Source organism: Triticum urartu, chromosome 4, assembly GCF_003073215.2.
Source record: "Triticum urartu cultivar G1812 chromosome 4, Tu2.1, whole genome shotgun sequence".
Classification (NCBI taxonomy): Eukaryota; Viridiplantae; Streptophyta; class Magnoliopsida; order Poales; family Poaceae; genus Triticum; species Triticum urartu.
In genome coordinates this window covers 408,543,390-408,568,416 of record NC_053025.1, presented here as the reverse complement: position 1 = coordinate 408,568,416, position 25,027 = coordinate 408,543,390, and the positions used below count along the sequence as shown (strand labels likewise).

The 25,027-nt window shown below is 44.8% G+C and overlaps 1 protein-coding gene and 1 long non-coding RNA gene across 2 annotated transcripts in view; both read right to left on the bottom strand.

Moving 5' to 3' along the window:
• Positions 1–368: 368 nt before the first annotated feature.
• On the bottom strand, positions 369–1,583 carry LOC125551810. Its single transcript, XR_007303228.1, has 2 exons — positions 1,078–1,583; positions 369–759 (listed from the first exon to the last, which is right to left on the bottom strand). It is a non-coding gene; the product is annotated as an uncharacterized LOC125551810 (long non-coding RNA).
• A 16,744-nt stretch (positions 1,584–18,327) lies between these two features.
• The window catches only part of LOC125554777 (ribosomal RNA-processing protein 17-like), a 31,866-nt gene continuing 25,166 nt past the window's right edge, over positions 18,328–25,027 (bottom strand). Inside the window, exons 2-5 of the mRNA XM_048718202.1 lie at positions 20,578–20,732; positions 20,367–20,472; positions 18,663–18,771; positions 18,328–18,575 (exon numbers count right to left, since the gene is read on the bottom strand). Of these exons, the coding sequence (XP_048574159.1) occupies positions 18,328–18,575; positions 18,663–18,771; positions 20,367–20,472; positions 20,578–20,732 (618 nt within the window). The remainder of the gene's footprint in view (positions 18,576–18,662; positions 18,772–20,366; positions 20,473–20,577; positions 20,733–25,027) is intronic.

The following is a 25,027-nucleotide window of genomic DNA, read 5'->3' as shown; positions in this document are numbered from 1 at the left end:
CGCTGGGAAAAGCGTAACGGATTGGAGTTAAAGCGTGCATTAGTTCCATGCACAGAGATTTTGCTTGGCTACGTATTGCTACGGGAGTGCATGGCGTACATGGGTCCCCACCCATGAGGACTGGGCAAGTGGCCTCCTCGGGCTCTGCTGATAAGCTTGTTAAGAATAGAATAGTTGCTTATTGATTAAACTAATTAGGATTAAGTTAATTGTTAGATAGGTTGCTTGGTTCTCAAGTAACCATGTACTTCCTTAGCTCTCAAGGCAACTATGTAATTCCTTGGCTCTCAAGTAACTATGTGTTTACTTGACCACAAAGCACCATGTGTACTTCCGCCTGGGTATAAATAGCCCACTTCTATCATCAATAAAGACCAATGGATCATCTTTCATTCAACTCTCTTGTTTTTTACTTTTCACTCAAAACACGTTATCAGCACTTGCTGCTCTCCAATCGAGCAATGTATAGGCGCGCGTCCGACGGAGACAACCGAGGGCCTCGACCCCATACCTCCTCCTCCCGGAGCAGAATCAGATGACAACGGACAACTGCCGGCAAGCGACCGCCCTACCGGCGCGACGGTGGCGTGGCCTTCGTCCGTTGTTTGACCAAAGCGTGGATTGGCGGCGCCCGCGGCTCCAGTTCTGCGGCGCGAGTGCTTTCATCACAAGGCAAAAAGGAATCGAAATCGAAGAAACATCAGCAGCCATGACGCTGTTCACGGCAAGAGAGACACAAGCGTGTATCAACATGAACTCCTACGGGAGAGGAAACAATAGATTAAACGCACGCTTGAGAAGAAACAGATTCATTATAATCAAGAAAACAATAGAAACTGGAAATTCGCCACAGTTTTCAGTCAACAAAGGTAAGCAGCGGAAAACTGCAATGGATTGATCCTTGTTTAATCTGTGTGACCAGGAATTGGGAATGTTCACATCCTTCCATCAGCGAGACATCGGCAGAGAAAAAGACGAACAGACATGGGAATTGACATCCACGGTCAATTGATTGAAAATCCAACCCAAGAATCGTCAACACCCATATGGTATTTCTTTAATTCGTCATGTTCATACCTCTAAATTGCATTGGACGCGGAACTGCGCGCTTGTTCAAATGGTGGTGGCCGTCCAATCAGCCATGGCCTTCGGCCTCGACACGGATGCGCCTCCACACGCTCGGTCCTCCTCCCTTCTCCTCTCTTACACGGCTCCCCGCAGAAGATCCGCGACTACAGCGCACGGTCGGCGGCGGTCCGGCGGATGCAACAATGTCCAACCGTACTGCACGGGAGAAATTGGGGAAACCTTATCCCTTCATCGCATTTGCATTTATGCCCTTCCTAATTTATTCATTAACGAGGAGGACCTGTATTTCTCATTCAAGCCCTCCGGCTTGTTTCACTATGAAAAACAGCCCCAGTAATGACCTCTGCCTTACTGAGTTACTGTAGTTTACAACCTAACCATTGGTTCATTTGGACTTCATAGCATAGCCCTAATACTGATTGTTTTTAGCATTTTAGACTTCTGGTTGTTCTCATATACACAATACATTTTAAGCCCTTGGCCTTAGAACAAATCTCCTCAATTGCATAAAATATAATTATGCATCATTTTACAACATGTAAAATTTGCCATTTTAAAACCTTGGGTCTTTAAATATTGTTGAAGTATAAATATTTTCGCATTTACATGTATTACCTCAGTAATACTATTGCAAACAATGTTTTGCTAGCATTTCAAACCTTATTCCTTCGAAATGTGAGACATTTTCTATATCTTTACCCCTAGCATTAGATGCGATTTATGACAACAACTATGATCTTGCAACCGAAATTTTCAAATTTCTTGCAAATCATAATGAAATTCTAATAAAAATTATAAAGTGTCATACTTAATATGACTAGCCCAAATGTTATTTGTGAATCACAAGGTATTGGTGGTATCTACTCCACCATTTACAGATTATCCACCACTACTATGAGGTCTACATCTTGTTATTTTAACAAGATGACTACCTTCATAGTACTCTTCCAAATATTAATATTATATGTGACTACCTCAAGATATCATAAGGTAATACTGGCATCTACTGCAAAATTTTGCAGACTATCCACTATTACTGTAAGGTCTACATTATGTCACTTTCATAGATGATTACCTTCAATGTGATTTTACCCATTTAGCATAACATAAGGTAATAGAATTATGAACATCTACTGACAAAAGTCAGACTATGTTTCTATTACTACGAGATCTACACCATATTGGTGATTATCTTCAAAGTGTTATCCTATAAATTGAGGTCTACACATATGGTTATAAAGCATCAGCGATTTCAAAATTTGCTCCTTTGAAGCAATTGTTGTTGTTCACTAAAATGATTTACTATCATAGTAAATTCATGCATGATCATTAGATGTTGAATGGTATTATCTACCAATATCAATTATTCAAGCCTCATTTTGCTTGAATAAGTTGTAGAGAATTACGCAAATATATGCATACCCAGTGATTCTAAAGTTGCATATTTCCTCGAGAATAAAGTCCAGAATGTTAGCAATGACTTCGTCACATGCGTTGTATTGAAGGATACACCCAGGTTCACTAAGGAACACCTTGACAAAGGTTGTTCTCAAACAAATCATTCTATCCATATCATCGCTTACTCCTAAAAGTAAATTAAATAAATGCATGAGCCTTTTTCATGTAACACATGGATGACATTTGTAAATGCAAATTCCTGTTAGGTGAGAGTGTTTATTTTAAGATGATTTATGACATCAGTCATTGTACCCATTTATGGCATTGTGGCACTATAACTCCACATTCTGAAAATGTGTCATGGCTATTCTCTTAGTAGCTAAGTATGTTCATATGTGTCACCAACTTCACTTAGTTCTTAAACTAAGTACATAATGGATGAATATTCATTTACTTTGAATATTTCCCTTAAGAGATACATGTTGACATGAACACATTGCGAATGATCACCCATTCGTTTTTTTCAAGACCTCACCTCTACTGTAGCTCACAGTTCTGTCACTTAATCAACTTTCAAGTTGAGATCCCGTGATCAAATATTTTCATATGCAGATCCGGTTGAAAATTCCTTATACACTTTACCTCCTCTTAAGATGGTACTACCATTTTTATGATGAAGAAACATGAAATTTCTTAAAATCATCATATTCACCCAATGGGTGCTATACCATTATTCGAAATTCTTGCTAGTACCGAGAATACTATGCAAGTTAGTGGTCACAAAAGAGAACCATGAGGAATTCGAAGTAAAGTGGAGGCTCATAGACAACCAAAGATAGAATTATCTCTTAATAGGAATCTGTCATTTTTCAAATGATCAAAAGACAACTCTCAAATTTGTCAAATGTGTGGTTATATAACTATTGTACCTATGATTACCAAACCCTCAAACATATGGTCGAACCACACCACAAAGTTATTAAAAGGCCAATAAGTTCAATGGGATAAATTTGAAAATTTGCAAATAACAACCAGATTCTGGTAAAGGATTGTTCTCAGAATCTTCATCAGAAGGAGGACCACAATCTAGTACAGAAAATGGAGGATAAACTCATTTGCACTCAAGAATATCGGAGACCTCGGGTAATCTCCTAATTATCCCAACATATTATTAGCATATACTTGTACTACTGCATGTAGTAAAATGTCCAATATCATATCCATTGGATACAATATTTGATAAATTTGTATGTATGTTTCAATTCGTACTCAATATTGTTGCGTACACAATGATTTTCTAAGTATTAATGAATTAAATATTAGGCTTGATAGCCTTAGCCATCCTGGTTTGGAGATGATTAGAAAATTATTTGACAATTCTGTTGGTCACAACTTAACAAGTTGCAAAATATTCCTCATATCATCAAATTATATGTGCACCACATGTGCCATAGGGGAAATCTGTTTTAAGGAACTCTCACCTTAAAATTCTAAATGAGCCAATTTGTAACGCCCAGATAATCAAGCTACAGTAACCTCTGCTAATGATGCCTCGTCACCACTCTTACTGTTGTAAACCTCGCGTTGATTCAATCCCATTCGAATTCAAATTTCAAAATCAAAGCAAACAATAAAAGTTTTTCAAAATTTAAAACAAAAGTGTTCGGGAGATGCCATATTTTACATAGGTCAATATGGTGTAATAAACACAATTTTATAGACTGCCTAAGTATTTTAAAATAAATAAAGACAGAAAAGGAAAATAAATAAATAAAAAAAACTAAACTAAAAAAAAAGAGAAAGCCCCCCCCCCCGCTAGGCCAAGTGGCCCAGCTGGCCTCAGCCGACCGAACGGGCCGCCCCCCCGGCCCAGCCGGCCACTCCCTCCCCTTATCCCTCCCACCCCCAGCGGAACCCTAGCCGCCACCCACTCGCCCCCCCCACTCGCTCTTCCCCCTCCTCTCTCCCGATCTGGATCGGGATCCAGAGGAGCCGACGGAGCTCGCCGCCCCCCCACGCGAGTACGCCGCCACCTCGCCGCCCTCCTCCGCTCCGTCACGCGTCCCCGTCCCCTCCCCACGACGCGCCCCCTTCCCCCGATCCAGATCGGATCGGGGCTCGCGGCGCCAACCGCCGCCTCGCGACCGAACGTCGCCGCCGCCGAAGCTCCTCCCCGGAGCGCTCCCTCGTCGGTCTGCGTCGTCTACGTGGACGCCATCGTCTCCGACCATCACCCCGACCCCCGTTGCCATGAACCCTGCTCCCCGCCGTGAGCCCCGCCTTGCTCCCTCCCTCTCCCTCGCGCGCTCGCACTCGTCGCCGCGGTCCCCGCCGATCTCGCCCGCGGTTGATGCGCTCCGGGCCGCGTCCAATGCGCGTTCACCGCGCCGTGCTCGCGCACCGCCCCTGCCGTGGCCCGCAGCCCCCCCTGCCGCCTCCGCTGCGGCCACCGAACCCCCCCCCTACGCCGGCGACGCCGCTACGCCCGTGGCCAACTCCGGCATCCCGGCCCCCGCGCCCTGCTCCCCTGCGCCCGCATCTCGTGCCGGCCTCGCCCACTACCCCGCGCGGCCTCCCGCGCGCTACTGCGATCACCGCCGCCGCCACCTTTGACCCATGCCCCCGCCCGCACTGCTCCGGCCGGTGGCGCCCCGCCCAAAACCTCGCCGGCGCGTTACCACTCCCACCGTGCGGCGGGCCGCGCCTAGACCGTCTCGGGCGCCCAGCACCCATGCCCGTTCGGGCGGTGCCCATGCTCGCACCGCCCTGTGCCCGTTAGGCCCTTGGGGCCACAGACATGTGGGGCCCTCCCCAGAACGTTTAATAAAAAAAAGGAATTTAAAAAAATATAATAATAAAATTAATTAATTAATTAATTAAGGAATTAATTAAGTTAATTAATTATAATTAGATTAACCTAATCACTAATTAACCTAAACAGAGAATGACAGGTGGGTCCCACTGGACCCACACGTCAGGTTGACCAGGTCAATGGTCAACGTTGACTGCTGACATCACTCTGATGTCATGCTGACGTCATCATTTACTATTCTGGATAATGTTGGATTAAATAATTAATTAAATTCCAGAAATTAATAAAATCTTTAGAAAATCATATCTTTTAATCCGTAACTCGGATTAAAATATTTTCAACATGAAAGTTGCTCAGAACGACGAGACGAACCCGGACACGCAGCCCGTTTGTCCGCCACGCATCCCTAGCATAGCCAACTCACAACTTTCCCCCTCCGGCTCCTTTGCCCGAAAACGTGAAACACCGGGGATTCTTTCCCGGATGTTTCCCCCCTTCACCGGTATCACCTACTACCGCGTTAGGGCACCTCTAACGCCGTAACTTGTCATGTCATGCATCACTATGCATATGCTTGCATTATATTTATTGTTTCTTCCCCCTCTTCTCTCTCTAGACACCGAGACCGACGCCGCTGCTACCCCGTACGACTACGGTGTTGACGACCCCTCTCTCCTGCCAGAGCAACCAGGCAAGCCCCCCCTTTGATCACCAGATATCGCCTACTCTTCTCTATACTGCTTGCATTAGAGTAGTGTAGCATGTTACTGCTTCCCGTTAATCCTATCCTGATGCATAGCCTATCCTTGCTACTACTGTTGTTACCTTTACCTGCAATCCTAATGCTTAGTATAGGATGCTAGTTTATCATCAGTGGCCCTACATCCTTGTCCGTCTGCCATGCTATACTATCGGGCCGTGATCACTCGGGAGTTGATCACGGGTATATACTATATACTTTATACATGATACATGGTGGTGACTAAAGACGGGTCGGCTTGAGGAGCACCCGCGAGTGGATCTTTGAGGCGGAGCGACAGGGCAGGTTCGACCACCTAGGAGAGAGGTGGGCCTGGCCCTGTTCGACGTTCGCGGAACTTAACACGCTTAACGAGATCTTGGTATTTGATCTGAGTTGCCATTTGGTCTATACGCACTAACCATCTACGCGGGAGTAGTTATGGGTACCCGACGTCGTGGTATCAGCCGAAGCCTTCGTGACGTCAGCGACTGAGTGGCGCGCGCCGGATTGGACGTAAGCCTGCTCTTGTATTAAGGGGGCTAGTTCTGCTTCCGGCCGCGTCGCAACGTGCAGGTGTGCTAAGGGCGATGGGCCCAGACCCCTGTGCGCTTAGGTTTAGACCGGCGTGCTGACCTCTCTGTTGTGCCTAGGTGGGGCTGCGACGTGTTGATCTTCCGAGGCCGGGCATGACCCAGGAAAGTGTGTCCGGCCAAATGGGATCGAGCGTGTGGGTATGTGGTGCACCCCTGCAGGGAAGTTAATCTATTCGAATAGTCGTGATCTTCGGGTAACAGGACGACTTGGAGTTGTACCTTGACCTTATGACAACTAGAACCGGATACTATAAAACACACCTTCCAAGTGCCAGATACAACCGGTGATCGCTCTCTCACAGGGCGACGAGGGGAGGATCATCGGTTAGGATTATGCTATGCGATGCTACTTGGAGGACTTCAGTCTACTCTCTTCTACATGCTGCAAGACAGGGCTGCCAGAAGCGTAGTCTTCGAAAGGACTAGCTATCCCCCCTTATTCCGGCTTTCTGCAGTTCAGTCCACATATGATACCCTTTTCCATTTGATACCAATGCATACATATGTAGTATAGCTCCTTGCTTGCGAGTACTTTGGATGAGTACTCACGGTTGCTTTCTCCCTCTTTTCCCCTATCCCTTTTATCTGGTTGTCGCAACCAGATGTTGGAGCCCAGGAGCCAGAGGCCACCGTCGACGACGACTCCTACTGCACCGGAGGTGCCTACTACTACGTGATGCCCGCTGACGACGACCAGGAGTAGCTAGGAGGATCCCAGGCAGGAGGCCTGCGCCTCTTTCGATCTGTATCCCAGTTTGTGCTAGCCTTCTTAAGGCAACCTTGTTTAACTTATGTCTGTACTCAGATATTGTTGCTTCCGCTGACTCGTCTATGATCGAGCTCATGTATTCGAGCCCTCGAGGCCCTTGGCTTGTAATATGATGCTTGTATGACTTATTTTATTTGTAGAGTTGTGTTGTGATATCTTCCCGTGGGTCCCTGATCTTGATCGTACACGTTTGCGTGTATGATTAGTGTACGATTAAATCGGGGGCGTCACACAATTATTCTTTCTTGCACACATTCAAAAGATATATGTGGAATGTTGAACCATTATCTGGGGTAATTTAGACACTTCATGGTACTCATATACACACTCATAAAATGTTTTAAGTGTGTGTTATCACACACAACCATGATCTTACCCGATAAATTGCTTAACTTATCAAAGTAAGAGCAAATTCTCCTGAACAAAGGATAAAACCATTTGAATGGACAATGTCATTGAACTCATTTCACGAGAATTTTCTGATTGCATTTAGTACCCTATGTACATACCCAGAATGGTTTAACTAAATTTCTTATCAAAGGTAGTAAATGAATTACATGACCACTTTTAAAGAATTGTAAATTTACCAGCCTGTTGCTGGATACATACGGCCTTACACACCGTAAGTATGATCTAAATCATACCAACTGCATATCATACTACTTCCCCCTTATAGTAACTATGTGGAAATCAACAAAGTATTTCCCATCTGCGATAATTCGGTTACATACCGATATCACCACTCCAACGTACATCAGTGGGCACTCACAGAAAATTAGGGATCTATGTGAGGAATATCAATTTATCCGTCAATCAAAATTATTCATAGCCCGTATGTTGATTGCATCAGCAATAAGGATATTTTTCGGCATTAGGGGAAGATAAGTACCACAAAGAATGCGGAGAAATAAATTAGAAATGTTATTGACATTCAATCCTTATATCCACATACTCAAAGAATCTGAACTAGAAAGTTTAGAGAATCATATATTTGCAACACATTGCAAATCTGCCACATACATTTACTGATGACAAGGTGTCACTAAATTCTAAATTCCTGTAGTAAAGTATCGGAAAGAGTGGAGGTACCTGATAAACCACTCTTCTCCCCAAATGAGAGCAAGAGGGGGAGAAAATCTGATAAGACGAGATATAACTTCTCATATACTTCCGCAGAAACAGAGGAAATCGAATCCTCAACCAGTAAATGTAATTCAACATCAAGTAGAAAGACACCTCACTAGATGCTCATAATCCAAAGCCCGGCATAAATGTGCACAAATGTTTTGGTGCTGGTACATCGAAACACCTTGACTCCATTTGTTGAAGGAAATCACAAGGAGTTAAAATGGAACAAATATTTTATCCACAAACTTCAATGATTCCATCATAATCATATAAACTAAAGACTACATTTGTCGACATATATTTCTTCTCAATATTGCTAAAACCTTTTGGGCCCTGAACCAAAATCCATGGTAGAGTGCCTCTTGCATTCATATTGGTTTCACATAAAAGGAAGCAAGTAATGAAGAATAGCACTCGCTATGCAAACGAGTGGTATTTACCGCAGTAATACCTACTCCTCATAAGTATCTTCCGTATGGAATATTAAAAACTTCTCATTCATAAACAAAGTCAATGAGGTGGTGAGAAAGCGAGCCTTGTAGCAAAAGGGTTCACGCAGAGACCCGACATCGATTATGATGTAACATACCCTCTTGGTATGAGTGGAATTATGTTTCGATACTAAATATCATTGGCAATAAAAATATAATATTATCCATGCAGTTAATGGATGCAGTGACTACATACTCATATGAGTCACTCATTTCGGAAATCTCTATTGAAGTCCGAAATTTCCGAAATTTTTTGGCGCCATAGAGAGGATTGTCGCAGAAGTAATCTCGTACAAGATGTTGATGTGCTTCTTCACGCGGTCTATTCATGTATATCCTTGGACCACTCCTGCTAAGTGCTCTTGCTTGAAGAGCCTCAAGTGTTCCCTTCAACTCCACAGCAATCTCCTCGGCGAAGGAGTCTAGCAGGTCCTCCTCGGCTAGGAATTCATCAAGTGTGTATACTCTGCTGGATATGTAGTGTTTCTGGCATCACTATCATGTTGTTGATCTGTATCATCAGGATCATCTGGTGGATGGTTATACATAGGCCTGAAACATGTAACAAACAAGACAACAAGTGTACACATCAGAATAAGATCGAACAAAAAAAACAGCTGGGCGACACTGTTTAGATTCCTGAACCAGAGAACAATAACATGAAAGGTAAGTGATGAACTTCTAGTGATAAAAACAGAATTGCGTTTGATTTCTCAAAAAAAGTTTGTGTCTAATTATTTGTATGACAAGATAGCATCGGTGCAAATTTTGCTTCATCTACTAAAAACAGAGTAATTTTGTACACCGTAATCTTATTCTGTCTGAACCAATTTCTCATAGAACTTCAAAACTGAACTGAACTCAGTTTGATCCTATATAAAATGATTGGTACAGACGTATCTAGATGTAGTATAATCAACTACGTTCCTTTCAACTACAAGTAACTCCAAACTAAACTGAACTGAACCATTGTGTATTATGAGCTGAACTAGTATGTTCTGAAATCAATTAGAACGTTCTGAACCGAACAAAAATTATGAGTTGAAATCAACCAGGTCTTCTTGGCCAATTACCAGTCAAATTTTGGCCACAGCCCAAGTCTGATGCAGAGAAAAATCTCATCTAAGCAAGAATGGGAGGGATAAAGCATGAGGCACACTAGGATACAGAACAAAAAAGTATTCTGATTTGTGAAAGGACAAATACCATCGAGCAGATTGTGGCTGGCCGGCGGAGCTACCAGCAACGGCGAACTGAACCAAGGGCGCTGGTGTTGTCCCAGATATCTTCTCCCGCAACTGGCCGGAGGAACTACCGGTGGCGGCGAGCTGAGCCGAGGGGGTCCCTGATACTTTCTGCCGGCGGTGGTCCATGGAGGCAACGCCTAAGAGGCGTGGCAGCGCCACGGGGCGAGGAAGAGGTGGCTATGCCGGGGCGGCGGTGCAGGGCGAGCGGGTGGAGGAGGCCAAAGGGGAAGACGGGGAAAAGAGAACAGGCGAGTCTGTTCAGCGGCGTGCACGGCGCATAGGATCGAATTAACTGCGTTCCGCCTAGGTACGAGCGCCTGGAATCGTTTCTTTATGAGGATACCGATTCGCTCTCTCTCCTTATTAATTAATATGCTACGTCTGATTTTTGCCTATGTGGCAGGCTTAGCACCTGTCCAAGGTGGAGCATTGGAAGGGGCCTGAGTGAGCCAATCTGGACATTAGTAGTACCATCTAGTTCCTGCAGGTCCCCATCCATTTGGCCATCTTGTTCACTGTGCCACACCATGCCCATGTTGTCGTTGGACACTAGCCGAGTGGCCCTCCACCGTGGAAAGTTCACCGAATCAGGTGGGCCCCGCTCTCCACCGGAGGCTCTCGGATCCACTGTGTGGCCAACTAGCGCGCAGGACCCACAAGATGACTGCTGACGTCAAGGATCAGGCTGGCCCATCCTGCTTTGGGCGGTCAAAAGTTGTTCCACCTCTGCTGCAAAAGGTGCACTCCTGACGTTGGCACAACGGCTGCAAGGCACACTGGGTTCAGAGGATGTCATCGTCCGGGCCTCCTGCACCATCATGGCGCGGTGCTGCACCACCGCTAGTGGTGGCGCTGCCGACGAGGACATAGAGGAACCACCAGAGTCACCAGTCGATCCACCCCTCCCCCGCACACCCGGTTGACCATCATTCAACGAGCCAGGCCTAGCAGGATCGTCCTCACCGCCTGATGGCGGCGATGGCATCGGCGGCGCTGGCGGAGCCGACGCGTCGACGCCAGCCTCCATCATGGGCGCGCCGAGGATGTTGATTGTGATCGGATACCACGGCGCCCTATGCACGCCCTCCACCTAGGCTTCCCTTGGCTCCTTGATGAACAAGAGGCAGCGGCCACGGATTCTTGCCGGATTGTTCGAAGCCAGACACGAAACTCGACCATGTCGTATCGTCTTGATGTCCTGTCCGCCACCTGAGAAACAAATCCCAGGTCCCGCAAAACCACCTCCGCAGTCCTCCTCGTCCATGCATGCGTCGGGACTCCAAGCAGCTCCAAGGGCACCAAGAAAGGCATGGCGGCACCGGTGGCCTGCCCTTGCAGAAGCCATGGCCGCAGAGAGAGAGAGAGAGAGAGAGAGAGAGAACACCAAGTCCACGGTCAACCATCAACTACCTAATGAACGGGCGCTCGCAGATTACCAGGAAATCCTTAGGGAAGAACGGGCGAATAGTCATGTCCGCCGAGCAAATACCGAACTACGCGTGCAGGGCCGCCGCCGACGTGAGATCGACCTCCTGTCTGTCTCGAGTGACCGTGACCACCACGGCATGCGCAAGGTTTTCCTCCATGCGTATGAGATCCTCATAGGCCTCCAGAAAGCACCACTCCACTGGTAGTAGCACCTGTTGTAGCTACGCACCGGACTCCACATGGCCTGAGAAGGGGACTGAGAACCCCGGCCCGGCCACTGCAGGCTCCGCCTCAGACCTGACCACCTCGCTCCATGACCGACCAAGCCTGGCCGCCCCAGGCGGAGGAGGCCTCGGCGGTGGTGGCGGCAGGCCGGACGCCAAGCGGCCCAAATCTACCTGAAGCTGCGCGGGGGGCGAAGATGAAGGCAGCGGGCTAGCGCGGGAAGGCGGCGAAAACATGTTTTAGAGCCTATGTATCCGGATACTCCTTATCCAACCACTCATTCCTGCATCACGATTCGTGTAAATAATGTTCTCTTTTTTGTTTTTTTCATATAGAACATGTATTTGTATTTCAATTTTGCAGCACGACAAAGCTTTCTATGTAGAATGTGGGATAAAACTTACAGATTTTTTGGTCCAACATAAATATACAAAATGAGATTTGTTTGATTAAAAAAATCTTATTTTTCATATTTATGTCGGACAAAAAAATCTGAAAGTTTTATCTCATATTCTAGTTACAAAGTTATGTTGTACTGCAAAGTTTGAAGTTCAAGACATGTTTTATATGAGAGGAACAAAAAAGAGAAAATTCCATGTAATAAGGTAGTTGTGTAGCACAGATCTCAAAGCAACATTGGAGTGCTAGGATAGTGAGGCCCGGGTGCATAAGCTCACAAAATCTGCATTCGGGAAGGCGGCCGCACGGGCTGGTGCAGCGTCGGAGGTGCGCGCGCCTCCACATTCGCTGGTGATGGGCTCTGCGGCTTGGTGCATCCACGTGCGATGTGGCCACTCCTACTGCAATGCACACACTTGGTGGGGTTCCGGCTGTTGGCCGAGATGTGGCCCTCCTCCCCGCAGTTGCAGCAGCACCCATGGAGGACTGTGGGGATGCTGGTCTTGGGTGGCTTCGTAGTGGGTAGGATGCCGGTTGGAGAGCGATGACGGCGAGTGGCGGGTGGGTGGGGTGGCGAGACAGGGCTGCGAGGGGGGCGGCCCGTCTGGGTGCGCCACGCCGAAGAATCTACCATAGTAGGCCAGGAAGGACCGACAGCTCCACCCTGCGGGATAGGCCTGAACGCCATGCCCAGCACCTTCGGGCCGACGACAATGGACCTGAAGGGCGGCTGGGCTGGAGGCGATTCAAGCGACCCAGAGGAGGAAGAAGACGCTCCGGAGAGGGAGACCATAGAGGCCATGGCTGGTCAACCTGAAGTTTCAGGTCCATATCGTAGTGTAGAATTCTTATTGTAATAGTTGTGCTGTAGAATTTGTAGTGTAGATTTTTGTGTAGTTGTAGTGTAAGATTTTTCTGTAGTTGTAGCGTACAATTTTTGTGTAAGAATAATGTAAAATTTTGTGTGTAAGAGTACTGTAAAATTTTAGTATAAGATTATAGTATATGATTTTAGCTACTGTACTTTTACTGTAGTTCTATATGTAGTGTATTTGTAGTGACAGAATTTAGTGTAGTTGTAGACTATCATTTTAGTGTAGTTGTAGTGTACGTTTATTATAGTGTAGAGTGTAGGTTTTGCAGGTACTCATTAAATGCCCATTTTTACTAACTTGTTAGTTATATATGCATCGTCACCGATGGCTCCAAAGTTTTTTGGTGTGCGACCGAAGGGAAATAAGTACGATGTCACCATTAGGAAGGGCAATGTCGTGCATGAGCTTGGCCATTGGGACAACTCGGAGTTAGCGGCGCGCGCCTATGATGCCATGGCGGTAGAGTTCTTTCAGGAAGGGGCGATCCTGAACTTCCCAGAGTTTCGTGAGTACGCGAAGTTCCTCGTGCCGGAGGCATGAGGATATGCACTAGGGCTGATGAGAAGGAGAACAAACATGCCGAGATGCAGTTCTTCGACCCATTGGTGAGCGAGCTTGCGAGAGATGACAAACTCGTGGAGACCAACAAGATGATGCTACTTCAGTATGCAGCCAGGAACAACGCGAAAATGTAGACCGACTCCTGCCTGCATCTACTACTATTACTCCACACATCGACCGCTATCCAGCATGGATCTAGTGTATTAAGTTAACAAGAATAGAGTAATGTCTTAAGCAAGATGACATGATGTAGAGGGATATATCCAATCAATATAAACAAACCTCATTTTTTATCCTTGATGGCAACAATACAAATACGTGTCATGTCCCTTTCTGTCATTGGGAATATGCATCGCAAGATTGAACCCATTACAAAGCACCTCTCCCATCGCAAGAGAAATCAATCTAGTTGGCCAAACCAAATCAATAGATCCGAGAGAAATACTAAGGTATATAATTCATGCATAAAAGAGTTCAGAGAAGACTCAAATAATATTCATAGAGAATCTGGTCATAAACCCACAATTCATCAGATCTCGACAAACGCACCGCAAAAGAAGATTACGTCAGATAGATCTCCAAGAACATCGAGGAGAACATTGTATTGAAGACCAAAGAGAGAGAGAGAGAGGAATACATCTAGCTATTAGCTATGGACTCGTAGGTCTGTGGTAAACTACTCACACATCATCGGAAGGGCAACAAGGTTGATGTAGAAGTCTCCGTGGTGGAATCCCCCTCCGGCATATTACCGGAAAGGTTCTCCAGATGGGATCTCATGAAGACAGAAACTTGCGGTGGAGGAAATGTATTTTTTGTGTGCCCTCTGGTCTACGGGGAATATTTGCGTATTTACAGAAGAAAAATAGGACTAGAAGTGCCACGTGGAGCCCACAAGCTTGACCCCCCTAGGGCGCGCCCTCCGAGCTTGTGGCCATCTCGTGGCCCTTCTGGCCTCCTCCCGAAGCTTCTAGGGTATCTTGTGGTTCAAGAAAAGTCGTCAAAAAGTTTCGTTTCGTTTGGACTCCATTTGGTATTGATTTTCTGTAAAGACAAAAACAAGGAAAAAACAACAACTGGCACTAGGCACTAGGTTAATAGGTTAGTCCCAAAAATGATATAAAATAGCATAATAATGCATATAATACATCCAAGATTGATAATATAATAGCATGGAACAATAAAAAAATTATAGATACGTCGGAGACATATCAGACATTCACCGCAAACATACAATTTCTTATCACATGACAAAAAAATCCACATCATAATGGTTTCCCACATGATTATCTTTCAGTTTTCGAAGTCTATTGCAAGAAATGCATATTTTGTTCATAACAAACTTCCCACCAACACCATAATCTCCAATCAAATTAAACTTAAAGTAGTAGGTGTAGGTTTTATAATGAGTTTGAATGCGTGATTTCAGAAATGTTTGTGATATGACAACTCATTTGAATAGGTTTAGCAAGCATGACACAATATAAATCATGAACATGAGATATTCCATCATCCATTTCTACATGTCTTACTAATTTCAGATAATCCAAATTATGGGTACTCATGTTATCGAATGGTTCAGGCATAGTAGACCTAGCAATATTGAAGGCATTGTTGCAGCTGGTTATACTTACAATCATCCCCTTGCTCTTATTGTAATCTTACTTCAATACCATCTTCCTTTTCTTGATCAAGCCATTGCTCCTCCCGAGCACATGGTGAATCATCAACTCTAGTTTGCTTCTCTTCTTGGTCCTCCATATATTGGGAAAGTGAATCAGCACCACATTGCCCTTTGTCAAAGCAAGCATTTCTATTCCTTGCATTATTCCATGCAATGTACAGGCTACGGGTCCATAGCTAGTAGCTAGATGTATTTTTCTCTCTCTTTGGTCTTCAATACAATGTTCTCCTCGATGTTCTTGGAGATCTATCCTATGTAATCTTCTTTTGTAGTGCGTTTGTCGAGATCCGATGAATTGTGGGTTTATGATCAGATTCCCTATGAATATTATTTGAGTCTTCTCAGAACTCTTTTATGCATGAATTATATACCTTAGTATTTCTCTCCGATCTATTCATTTGGTTTGGCCAACTAGATTGATTTTTCTTGCGATGGGAGAAGTGCTTTGTAATGGGTTCAATCTTGCGGTGCCTATTCCCAATGACAGAAAGGGACATGACACGTATTTGTATTGTTGCCATTAAGGATAAAAAGATGGGGTTTGTGCATATTGATTGGATCTATCCCTCTACACCATGTCATCTTGCTTAAGGCGTTACTCCGTTTTTGTTAACTTAATACACTAGATGCACGCTGGATAGCGGTCGATGTGTGGAGTAATAATAGTAGATGCAAGTAGGAGCCGGTCTACTTTTCAAGGACGTATACATGATCAAAGCCAGAAAAATATGCATCTGTTATGTATGCTTATTTTTCTCAACTTGATGAAAGCAGTAAATGGATGCCCAATGTGAGACCTGTGGTTCAGTGAGTGCCAAAGGGATAAGAAGTTCTTCATAAATCTGTCTAATGACTTCCTCACTAGGACGGTATGTTTAAGTTCATCATGTTCTGGTTGAGTTTCATATGTGATGTATACGGTTGTGCCCAAAATTGATAACTAGCTAGTTCTTTATTTCAATTTTCCTCGGTTCATCCCTTGTGGGGCAAGGCGTGACTTCTTAGAGTAGTTTCGTGTTTGAGTAGATGCCACCATCACATTCGAGGGCACCCTCATGAAGATGCTGATGGCCCAACAATTCAATTGTCTTGTCACCAACAAGGCAAATCGTACCTATTTCGGTTGCCTAGTTGGAAAGCCCTTGCAACTACTTACGATATGAAAACTGGGGAGAGAGCCATGTTCTATCTCGACTACGATGGTGAAGAGATCATGGTCTACTACAGGCCTGCTGGCAGCGACGATGGTTCACTTACTCCGGACTATGACCCTGACTCCGCCTGCAGAAAAGTCCTAGTTAGCTAGTTGGCATGCATGAAAAATCTCATGTTATTATCACCACTATTTATTTAAACTTGTACATTCATGTGTGTTACTTTGCCTATTTTGTTGAACTATATCAATAAGTGCATTGTTGAAATTAAATGTTGTTATTGGGTCTATTTATATTTGATTTATTTATTGTTCTTAAACTGGATTATGTTGTCATTTTGGTTGTGATTGCTGTTGTACAGCTTTTATTTCAAATCTTAAAATCAAATTACTAGCATCACTACAACATGGAACGTTACAACTGATGAATATTAGTGTTGGCATTGTCCACATGACAATTACCATCAAAAATATTGTTGGTGTAGGGTACAACACCAACACTAATTTTTGAGAATGACGCTATATTGGTGGTGTCGGGTGTCCACATCACTAAGGCTCTTTTTGGCACGCCATAGCTAGGCTTTTCAGCACTAGTGATAGATTGGCTTATTTAGTGACTTTATAATTTATGGCTAATGGCAGTTTCATATTAGTTAGGGAGCTGTCCAGTTTCATGTATGTTTGTGTGCCAGAGACATGAACATTCATACATCACGATACACGCAAAACAACATTTTCCCGAATGAGGCAAGAACATTTATTGTTTCATGTCGTGCAAAATATTCTTATAAATTTTTTATTTGAATAAGTTGCCTCTTCACTAGGATGAAGGAGGAAATATATCTTCCAGGTTACTAGTGAATAAGAGGCGGAAAAAACAATAAATTGTTTGGTGTTGGCGACTTATAAATCCAATATAGGGCTATTAAGTAGTTGGTGATAATACATCCAGAGAAAGTGCACAAGATTTGTGACTTGCAAAATCGTGTGATACATTTGAACAACAGGGAAAAGGTTGGATAAATTATCATATATTCTTGAAATGCGACAATGAGCAGGACATGGCATGCGAGTGAAAATGTTGTCAACAACATACATAACCTCTAAGCAAGTACTTGACCCAATAACTTTTCTTGAAAGCAGCTTACAAGCTCAAGGACATATTTCACAAGTAGAAAGATGTAATCAACACAAGAGTAGAATATAGTAAGATCCTTGCCAACTTCCAGTGAATGAAACATGAGGGTCTGAGACAAATACTAGTACATGATAAGGCTGATGCATCAATGATTTTCTTTTCTTGATGGAAATAGCTGTTTAGCACACAAACCAGGTAGCAGAGCGAACGCCAAAACATTTTGACTCCCCAGTATTCTGGGGTAACAATAGATGATGATTCAATCCAGAAGAGCAACCGAAGGGAAAATAGTGTGGAGGCAAACTACTGACCGAGACAACGACCCCAGGCTCTTGTGCTGGGGAAGGAGAAGAAAGGGTCGGGGAGGAGACGATGAGAGAGTGCAGCATCGGCCAGAGTACTGAAGGGGAGCGCCCTCGCTGGCATCAACCAAGGCGTCTGTTGCCTTTGTCCTACCATGACAAGGAAATTGCCAGAACAACACAAATGCAGCAACAGGAACTCAATTCATAACCAAATTTGTTATCTTCTTTATCTTAAAATAAAATAAATGCAACTCAGGCCCGTCCGTCCACAGCCACAGGCATACACAACGTCAATGCTTTCCTTTGTTCTTCCGTCTACTCATGTTAACCTTCTTAGTCTTCTTGCTTTTGCCGAATTGCCTCTTTGATGGCGGCTTCTTCTTCACACCTAAACTGGGCTGCTTCTTGGCACTAACCACACCGCAAATCTTCTTAGCATAGCTCCTTGACACGGGTTTCTGGTCATCCTCCTCTCCATGAGTAATTTCACTGGTGACTACTGTTATTCTAGTCCCGCCATCTTCATATGTGTTGATTTCTACATAAGCACCAAATAAGGCACAATAGGATTAACAAACATCATGCCAGTAACTGCTGTAAAGTTAATCTCATCCCTCTTACTCACCAGGAGCAGCTGCATCCATCTCATCACCATCACCATCACCGTCTTGACCATCCGCATTTTTTGATGACACGACTTTATCGTATAGAGCAATCTCTTTCTCTTGCTTTCTCTGGAAATACATAAAATGAAACTGGTCAGTAAACCCTTCAAGTCTTGTCCATATTATTTATGTGACAGAAACACGCTAGATAATCTACTTGAAATGACAGTAAGCCCAGATTCAGTGCTGTCCCTACCATTCCTGTTTCATCAAATCACCCTTCAGTCTAACAGAGAAAACTGGTTTCTTGCATGTTTTCCCATACCAGAAAGCACATGGTCGAGCTCTGAGGAATGCATTGTGTATTCCACAGCTCTAGGCATCTTCCCTTCAACATACCACCCAATGACCCAACACAACAAATCTTTGCAGTACCCTTACCTAATGTTCCACTAGTGATCCCTATCAGTTATTGGTAGCATTAACCCAAGAAAAATGCACCCCATGTAGGATACAACCATTCAGCTTTTCATTCATTCTGATGATACACTTCTTCCTAGACTTCTCCAAATGTTGGCGCCTAAGGATCCTACAGTCCGGTGGGCACATAATAATAGAGGAAACGATGGTCAATCAACCTTCTCTTGAAAATATTTGCTTTTGACCAATTATTACTAAATCAATAAAACATCCAAAGAATAATAAGAGCATCTCAAACAGATGACGTAAAACAGCGGCGGTGCCCAAAAAACTGTTATTTGGGCACTTGGCACAAAAAACCAGCTCCAGCAGAAGATGATCTATTTAGTGATGCAAAAAAATTTGAGTAGCCCCAAATTTTGGCCCAAGTGCTGCAAATATCTACCGGCTTCCTCAAAACACAAACACAGCTGCGTGAACTGCAACTGCCACGCTGAAGTTTCCCCCGCCACCACCAAACATCGATTCCGGCTAGATCTCGCCGTTGCAGCCACCGCCGCAAGTCCACCACCCGCCCCGGCCCAGCCGCCACTCCACCGCCCATTCCCGTCGCTCCGAACGCCCGCAACAACCCCCGCCGCCGTCGCTGGTTCAGGATCCACCGAAGCCCGATTTGCAGCAATTCCGGCCGTCCCCCGCCCACCACCGCCCGAAATGGCCGCGAAGTACCGGTGCTCGCCTTGGAGATCCATTAGTGGCCGCCGTGACCCCCACATGACCGCCGCTACCACCGCAGAGCTACTGCTCCTTCAGAGCTCTCAGCTGCCAGACGACGAGGCGACGGCGGTTCCTGCCGCTACCCCCAGCTTGTCGACGTCACAAAGATCGCTGCTCCTTCGGTGCACCATCCCTGAGCCCATTCCTAGCTACAGCGGCGACCACTGCTCCTTCGGTGCACCACCCCTGAGCCCATTCCTAGCTGCGCCGGCGACCGCTGCTCCTTCGGTGCCCACTATGTGTTCGGCAAAAAGCCTCTAAGGTAAAAATAATTCATTTTTTCGTTTTTTATTGCGATGTAGGAGTCGATTGTGATGGAAAGTATTGTGTTGTAGATGAGTTCATTTGAATTCTCTTTGTGGGATGATTCCTCCTCCGAAGAGGAATATGAGTGGGCCGAAGGGGAGGATACTACTTTGATTATGATGGTGCACATGGAGAGGAACAAGTGGCACCAAAATTTAAACCATCCGTTGGAGATGCTCTAAGAACACAGAAAAGTAGAATGCCGTGTGAGAGCTTCTCACCTTCTTGCGAGCCTCTATTCGCTTCCGTCTGTCCTTCTCCTGCGTAATCCTCTGCGCCTCCTTTCTCCTCTTCTTCTTTCTCTTGTGAAACCCAGTCACGAAATCCCTATAGATCCAAGATTCACGTTAGAAAAAATTAAAAGCCCACGCAAACACAAATCGCACTGTGCCGCTACAGCCCAGAGAACCGAAGGAGGTTGCGGTACCGTACTTGAGGGCTTTATTGTCGAGGGAGATGGAGAGGGCCTTGTTCTTGAGGGCGCGCTTATTGATGTGCTTTGGGACCATGAACGTTGGCATCTGCCCCACCACCACATCCTCCCCTTCCACCTCCGACGCTTCCATATCCTCCTCGTGCTCCTCCGGCTTTGGAGATAGGGGGCAACTAGGTTAGCGATATAGAAGTCACGTGCGATCACGTGAGTAAGGCGCGACTTGTGATAACTTTGTGGCAAAAACTCCTATTCTATATACCCCTCGTCAAAAAGATAATTTACGGTCGGTTTTGTTTGAAGGAAAAGGTTTTGTACCATAGTCTTATATTTTGAGACACATGGAGTATATAATAAAGAAAATAAAGCAGAAAATGCAAGCATGATCTCTAGTTCTAACAAGGGCAGACATGGATAATGCAACTTCACTATGGTAAGCGTTAGATGATTATTGTCTGTATTCTACTCTGGACAACTGGTGTGGGTTGCAAAATCTAATATTTTTTCAACCCAATACGAGGTTCAAGTTGGAGCAAACATATGCCATGTGTTAGATCTTGGTTTCACCTACAATGTTAGAAGTTGGCCATAGTAACTGCTTTGAACATTTGCAAGGCCTATATGTTAAAGCCGAATGGATGGAAGGAATACACTTTGTTTTTAGACTGCAAAGAAATCTTGCTAAAAGTGGTGGCAAGCAAATATATTAGTTTTCAAAATTCTGAAAAGAGTGTGCAAGGAATAACACATACAATGGCACAATTATAGTGGGACGCAATGATGCTCATACTTGTATGCATTGGTTCTTTCAGTGGAGGATGTGTGTGCCAAAGAAGAAATGTGACATGGGACTTACATATCTCAATGACTTTAATCTCACTATGTTGGTGAGGCACTATTGAAGGTCCCTCTCTACACCAAACCATGCGTGTATGCTCAGTGCGCCGGTAATATCATGAAGGTGATATGGTAAAGGGAGGAAACAAAGGATCATATGAGAGTTGTATGTGACTTCCTCTCATTTTCCTCCCACAAAACCTAAGCGGCTAGGGCAAACCCCTCCAGGCTTCGCCATGGAATCCATAGATTCACCTCCCCTCTACCTCCCGCTCCAACGGCCGGCGGTAGGGAGTGGAATCCTGGTGTCTTTGCTTTGCTTAGTAGTTTAGGTCAGGTTCTTTTAGTCCTCATAGGTGCGGCACTTGGACAGATGATGATGCTTCTTCTTTGAGTTTATCTTCCGGGCCCCGGTCGTTGATACATCTCCAACGTATCTATAATTTTTTTGTTTCATGCTATTATATTATCGCTTTTTATGCTTTATATGCCATCTCATATGTTTTTTATGGACTAACCTATTAACTTAGTCCCTAGCTAGTGTTAGTTCCTATTTTTTGCATGTTTTTTGTTTTGCAAAAAAACCATACCTATCGAAGTCCAAACACGATGAAACTTTACAGTGGTTTTTTCTAGAATATAAGAGGTCCTAGAAGCTTCAGGGAGAGACCAAAAGACACGAGGGGGCCACAAGCCCTGGTGGCACGCCCTGGGTGGTAGGCGCGTTGGGTGAGCTTGTTGACCCCCTGATGCTCCTTTTGCCCTAATTTATGGCCTATAAATTCCTAATATTCCAAAATCCTCGAAGTGGGACCTGAAATAATTCTCCCGCCGCTGCAAGCCTCTGTTCTATTATGATCCCATCTGGAGCCCTTTGTCGATACTCTGCAGGAGGGGGAAACCATTGGGGAGGCCATCTTCATCAACCTTGCTGCCTACATGATGATGTGTGAGTAGTTCCCACAGGACGTACGGGTCCATAGCAGTAGCTGGATGGCTTTATCTCTCTCTCTCTCTCTCTCTCTCTCTTTATTTTCAATACAATGATCTCCTATCAGATCAATCCGATGTAATAGATTCATATGGTGGCTTAATTCTATTTCTAGGGGAGTGTTCCGTTCCTTTCTTTAATGGAAATTGGAATGTTGTATTACCTTCTTTCATATCAATAATAACACCTATGGTACATAGGAAAGGCCTACCAAGTATTATAGGAAAAGACCGATAACAATCAATATAAAGGAAAATGAAATCGATGGGCACATAATTTCTATTTGCAAGAATAAGCGCATCATTTATTCTATCAAAACTTTCTTAATAGTGGAATCCTCTAAGTGAAAATTAAGGGAACATTCATCCAAATCATGAAGGCCTAGCACATCACGTAAAGATTTTGGTATAGTGGAAACGTGATACGTCTCCATCATATCTACTTTTCCAAACTCTTTTGCCCTTGTTTTGGACTCTAATTTGCATGATTTGAATGGAACTAACCCGGACTGATGTTGTTTTGAGCAGAATTACCTTGGTGTTATTTTTGTGCAGAAATAAAAGTTCTCGGAATGACCTGAAAATTCACGGAGAATATTTTTTGAATTAATAAAAAATATTGGCGAAAGAATCAACTAGAGGGGATCCACCAGCTGTCCACAAGGGTGGGGGCGCCCCCCATAGGGCATGCCCCCCTGCCTTGTGGGTCCCCTGGACCTCCACCGACCTCAACTCCAACTCTATATATTCACGTTCGGGAAGACAAAATCAGGGAGAAGGATTCATCATGTTTTACGATATGGAGCCGCCGTTACCCACTGTTCTTCATCGGGAGGACGGATCTAGAGTCCGTTCAGGGCTCTGGAGAGGGGAAATCATTGCAATCATCATCACCAGCCTTCCTCCATCACCAATTTCATGATGCTCACTGCCGTGCGTGAGTAATTCCATCGTAGGCTTGCTGGGCGGTGATGGGTTTGAAGGAAATATGCCCTAGAGGCAATAATAAAGTTGTTATGTATATTTCCTTATATCATGGTAAATGTTTATTATTCATGCTAGAATTGCATTAACCGGAAACTTAGTACATGTGTGCATACATAGACAAACTGAGTGTCACTAGTATGCCTCTACTTGACTAGCTCGTTAATCAAAGATGGTTAAGTTTCCTAGCCATGGACAAAGAGTTGTCATTTGATTAACAGGATCACATCATTAGAGAATGATGTGATTAACTTGACCCATCCGTTACCTTAGCACGATGATTGTTTAGTTTGTTGCTATTGCTTTCTTCATAACTTATACATGTTCCTATGACTATGAGATTATGCAACTCCCGAATACCGGAGGAACATTTAGTGTGCTATCAAACATCACAACATAACTGGGTGACTATAAAGATGCTCTACAGGTGTCTCCAATGGTGTTTGTTGAGTTGGCATAGATCGAGATTAGGATTTGTCACTCTGATTGTTAGAGAGGTATCTCCGGGACCTCTCGGTAATGCTCATCACTATAAGTGTCGGTGTCAAAACCGGCGGATCTCGGGTAGGGGGTCCCGAACTGTGCGTGTAGACCAGATGGTAACAGGAGGCAGGGGACACGAAGTTTTAACCAGGTTCGGGCTCTCTCGACGGAGGTAAAACCCTACGTCCTGCTTGATTCATATTGGTGATATGGGTAGTACAAGAGTTGATCTACCACGAGATCAAAGAGGCTAAACCCTAGAAGCTAGCCTATGGTATGATTGTAGATGTGTATGTTGTCCTACGGACTAGAACCCTCCGGTTTATATAGACACCGGATAGGGTTAGGGTTACATAGAGTCGGTTACAATGGTAGGAGATCTGAACATCCGTATCGCCAAGCTTGCCTTCCACGCCAAGGAAAATCCCTTCTGGACACGGGACAGAGTCTTCAATCTTGTATCTTCATAGTCCAGGAGTCCGGCTGAAGGTATAATTCGGCTATCCGAACACCCCCTAATCCAGGACTCCCTCAGTAGCCCCTGAACCAGGCTTCAATGATGACGAGTCCGGCGCGCAAATTGTCTTTAGCATTGCAAGGCGGGTTCCTCCTCCAAGCACTCCATAGAAGATTTTGAACACAAAGATAGTGTCCTTCTCTGCAAAATAAGTTTCCACATATTGCCATAGAGAGAATAATAATATTAACACAAATCTAATCTGCTGACGTATTCCGTGGTGCGACACGCCATGGCCAAGCCTTTATCCAAATCATTTCATTATCCCACCTCAGCGCGTAATGCGAGGCGGTTTCCTTGGCACGTCTTGTCAAAGCAGAGACCGTGTCCCTTTATTCCGGGATTCTCATCAATACGGGCGTGGGTAACCCAACCGTGCCTTTGATTACGGTGCTTGAAGATAAGCAAGTTTTACCAGGCTGGTGGGGGCATGTAGTCGCGCCCACCCATATAAGGGGATAAGGATCCACCTTTTCACCCACGCCTTCTTCGTCCTTTGCCTATCCATTCTTGCACATTCGAGCTCCAGCGCCCAAGTCCGCACTACCACCTCGACCTTCTCCAGTCATGTCCAGAGCGGGAGGCAAGTGGATTGTCTCCTCCGTCACGGAGGGACATATCAAAAAGCTGAGGAAGGC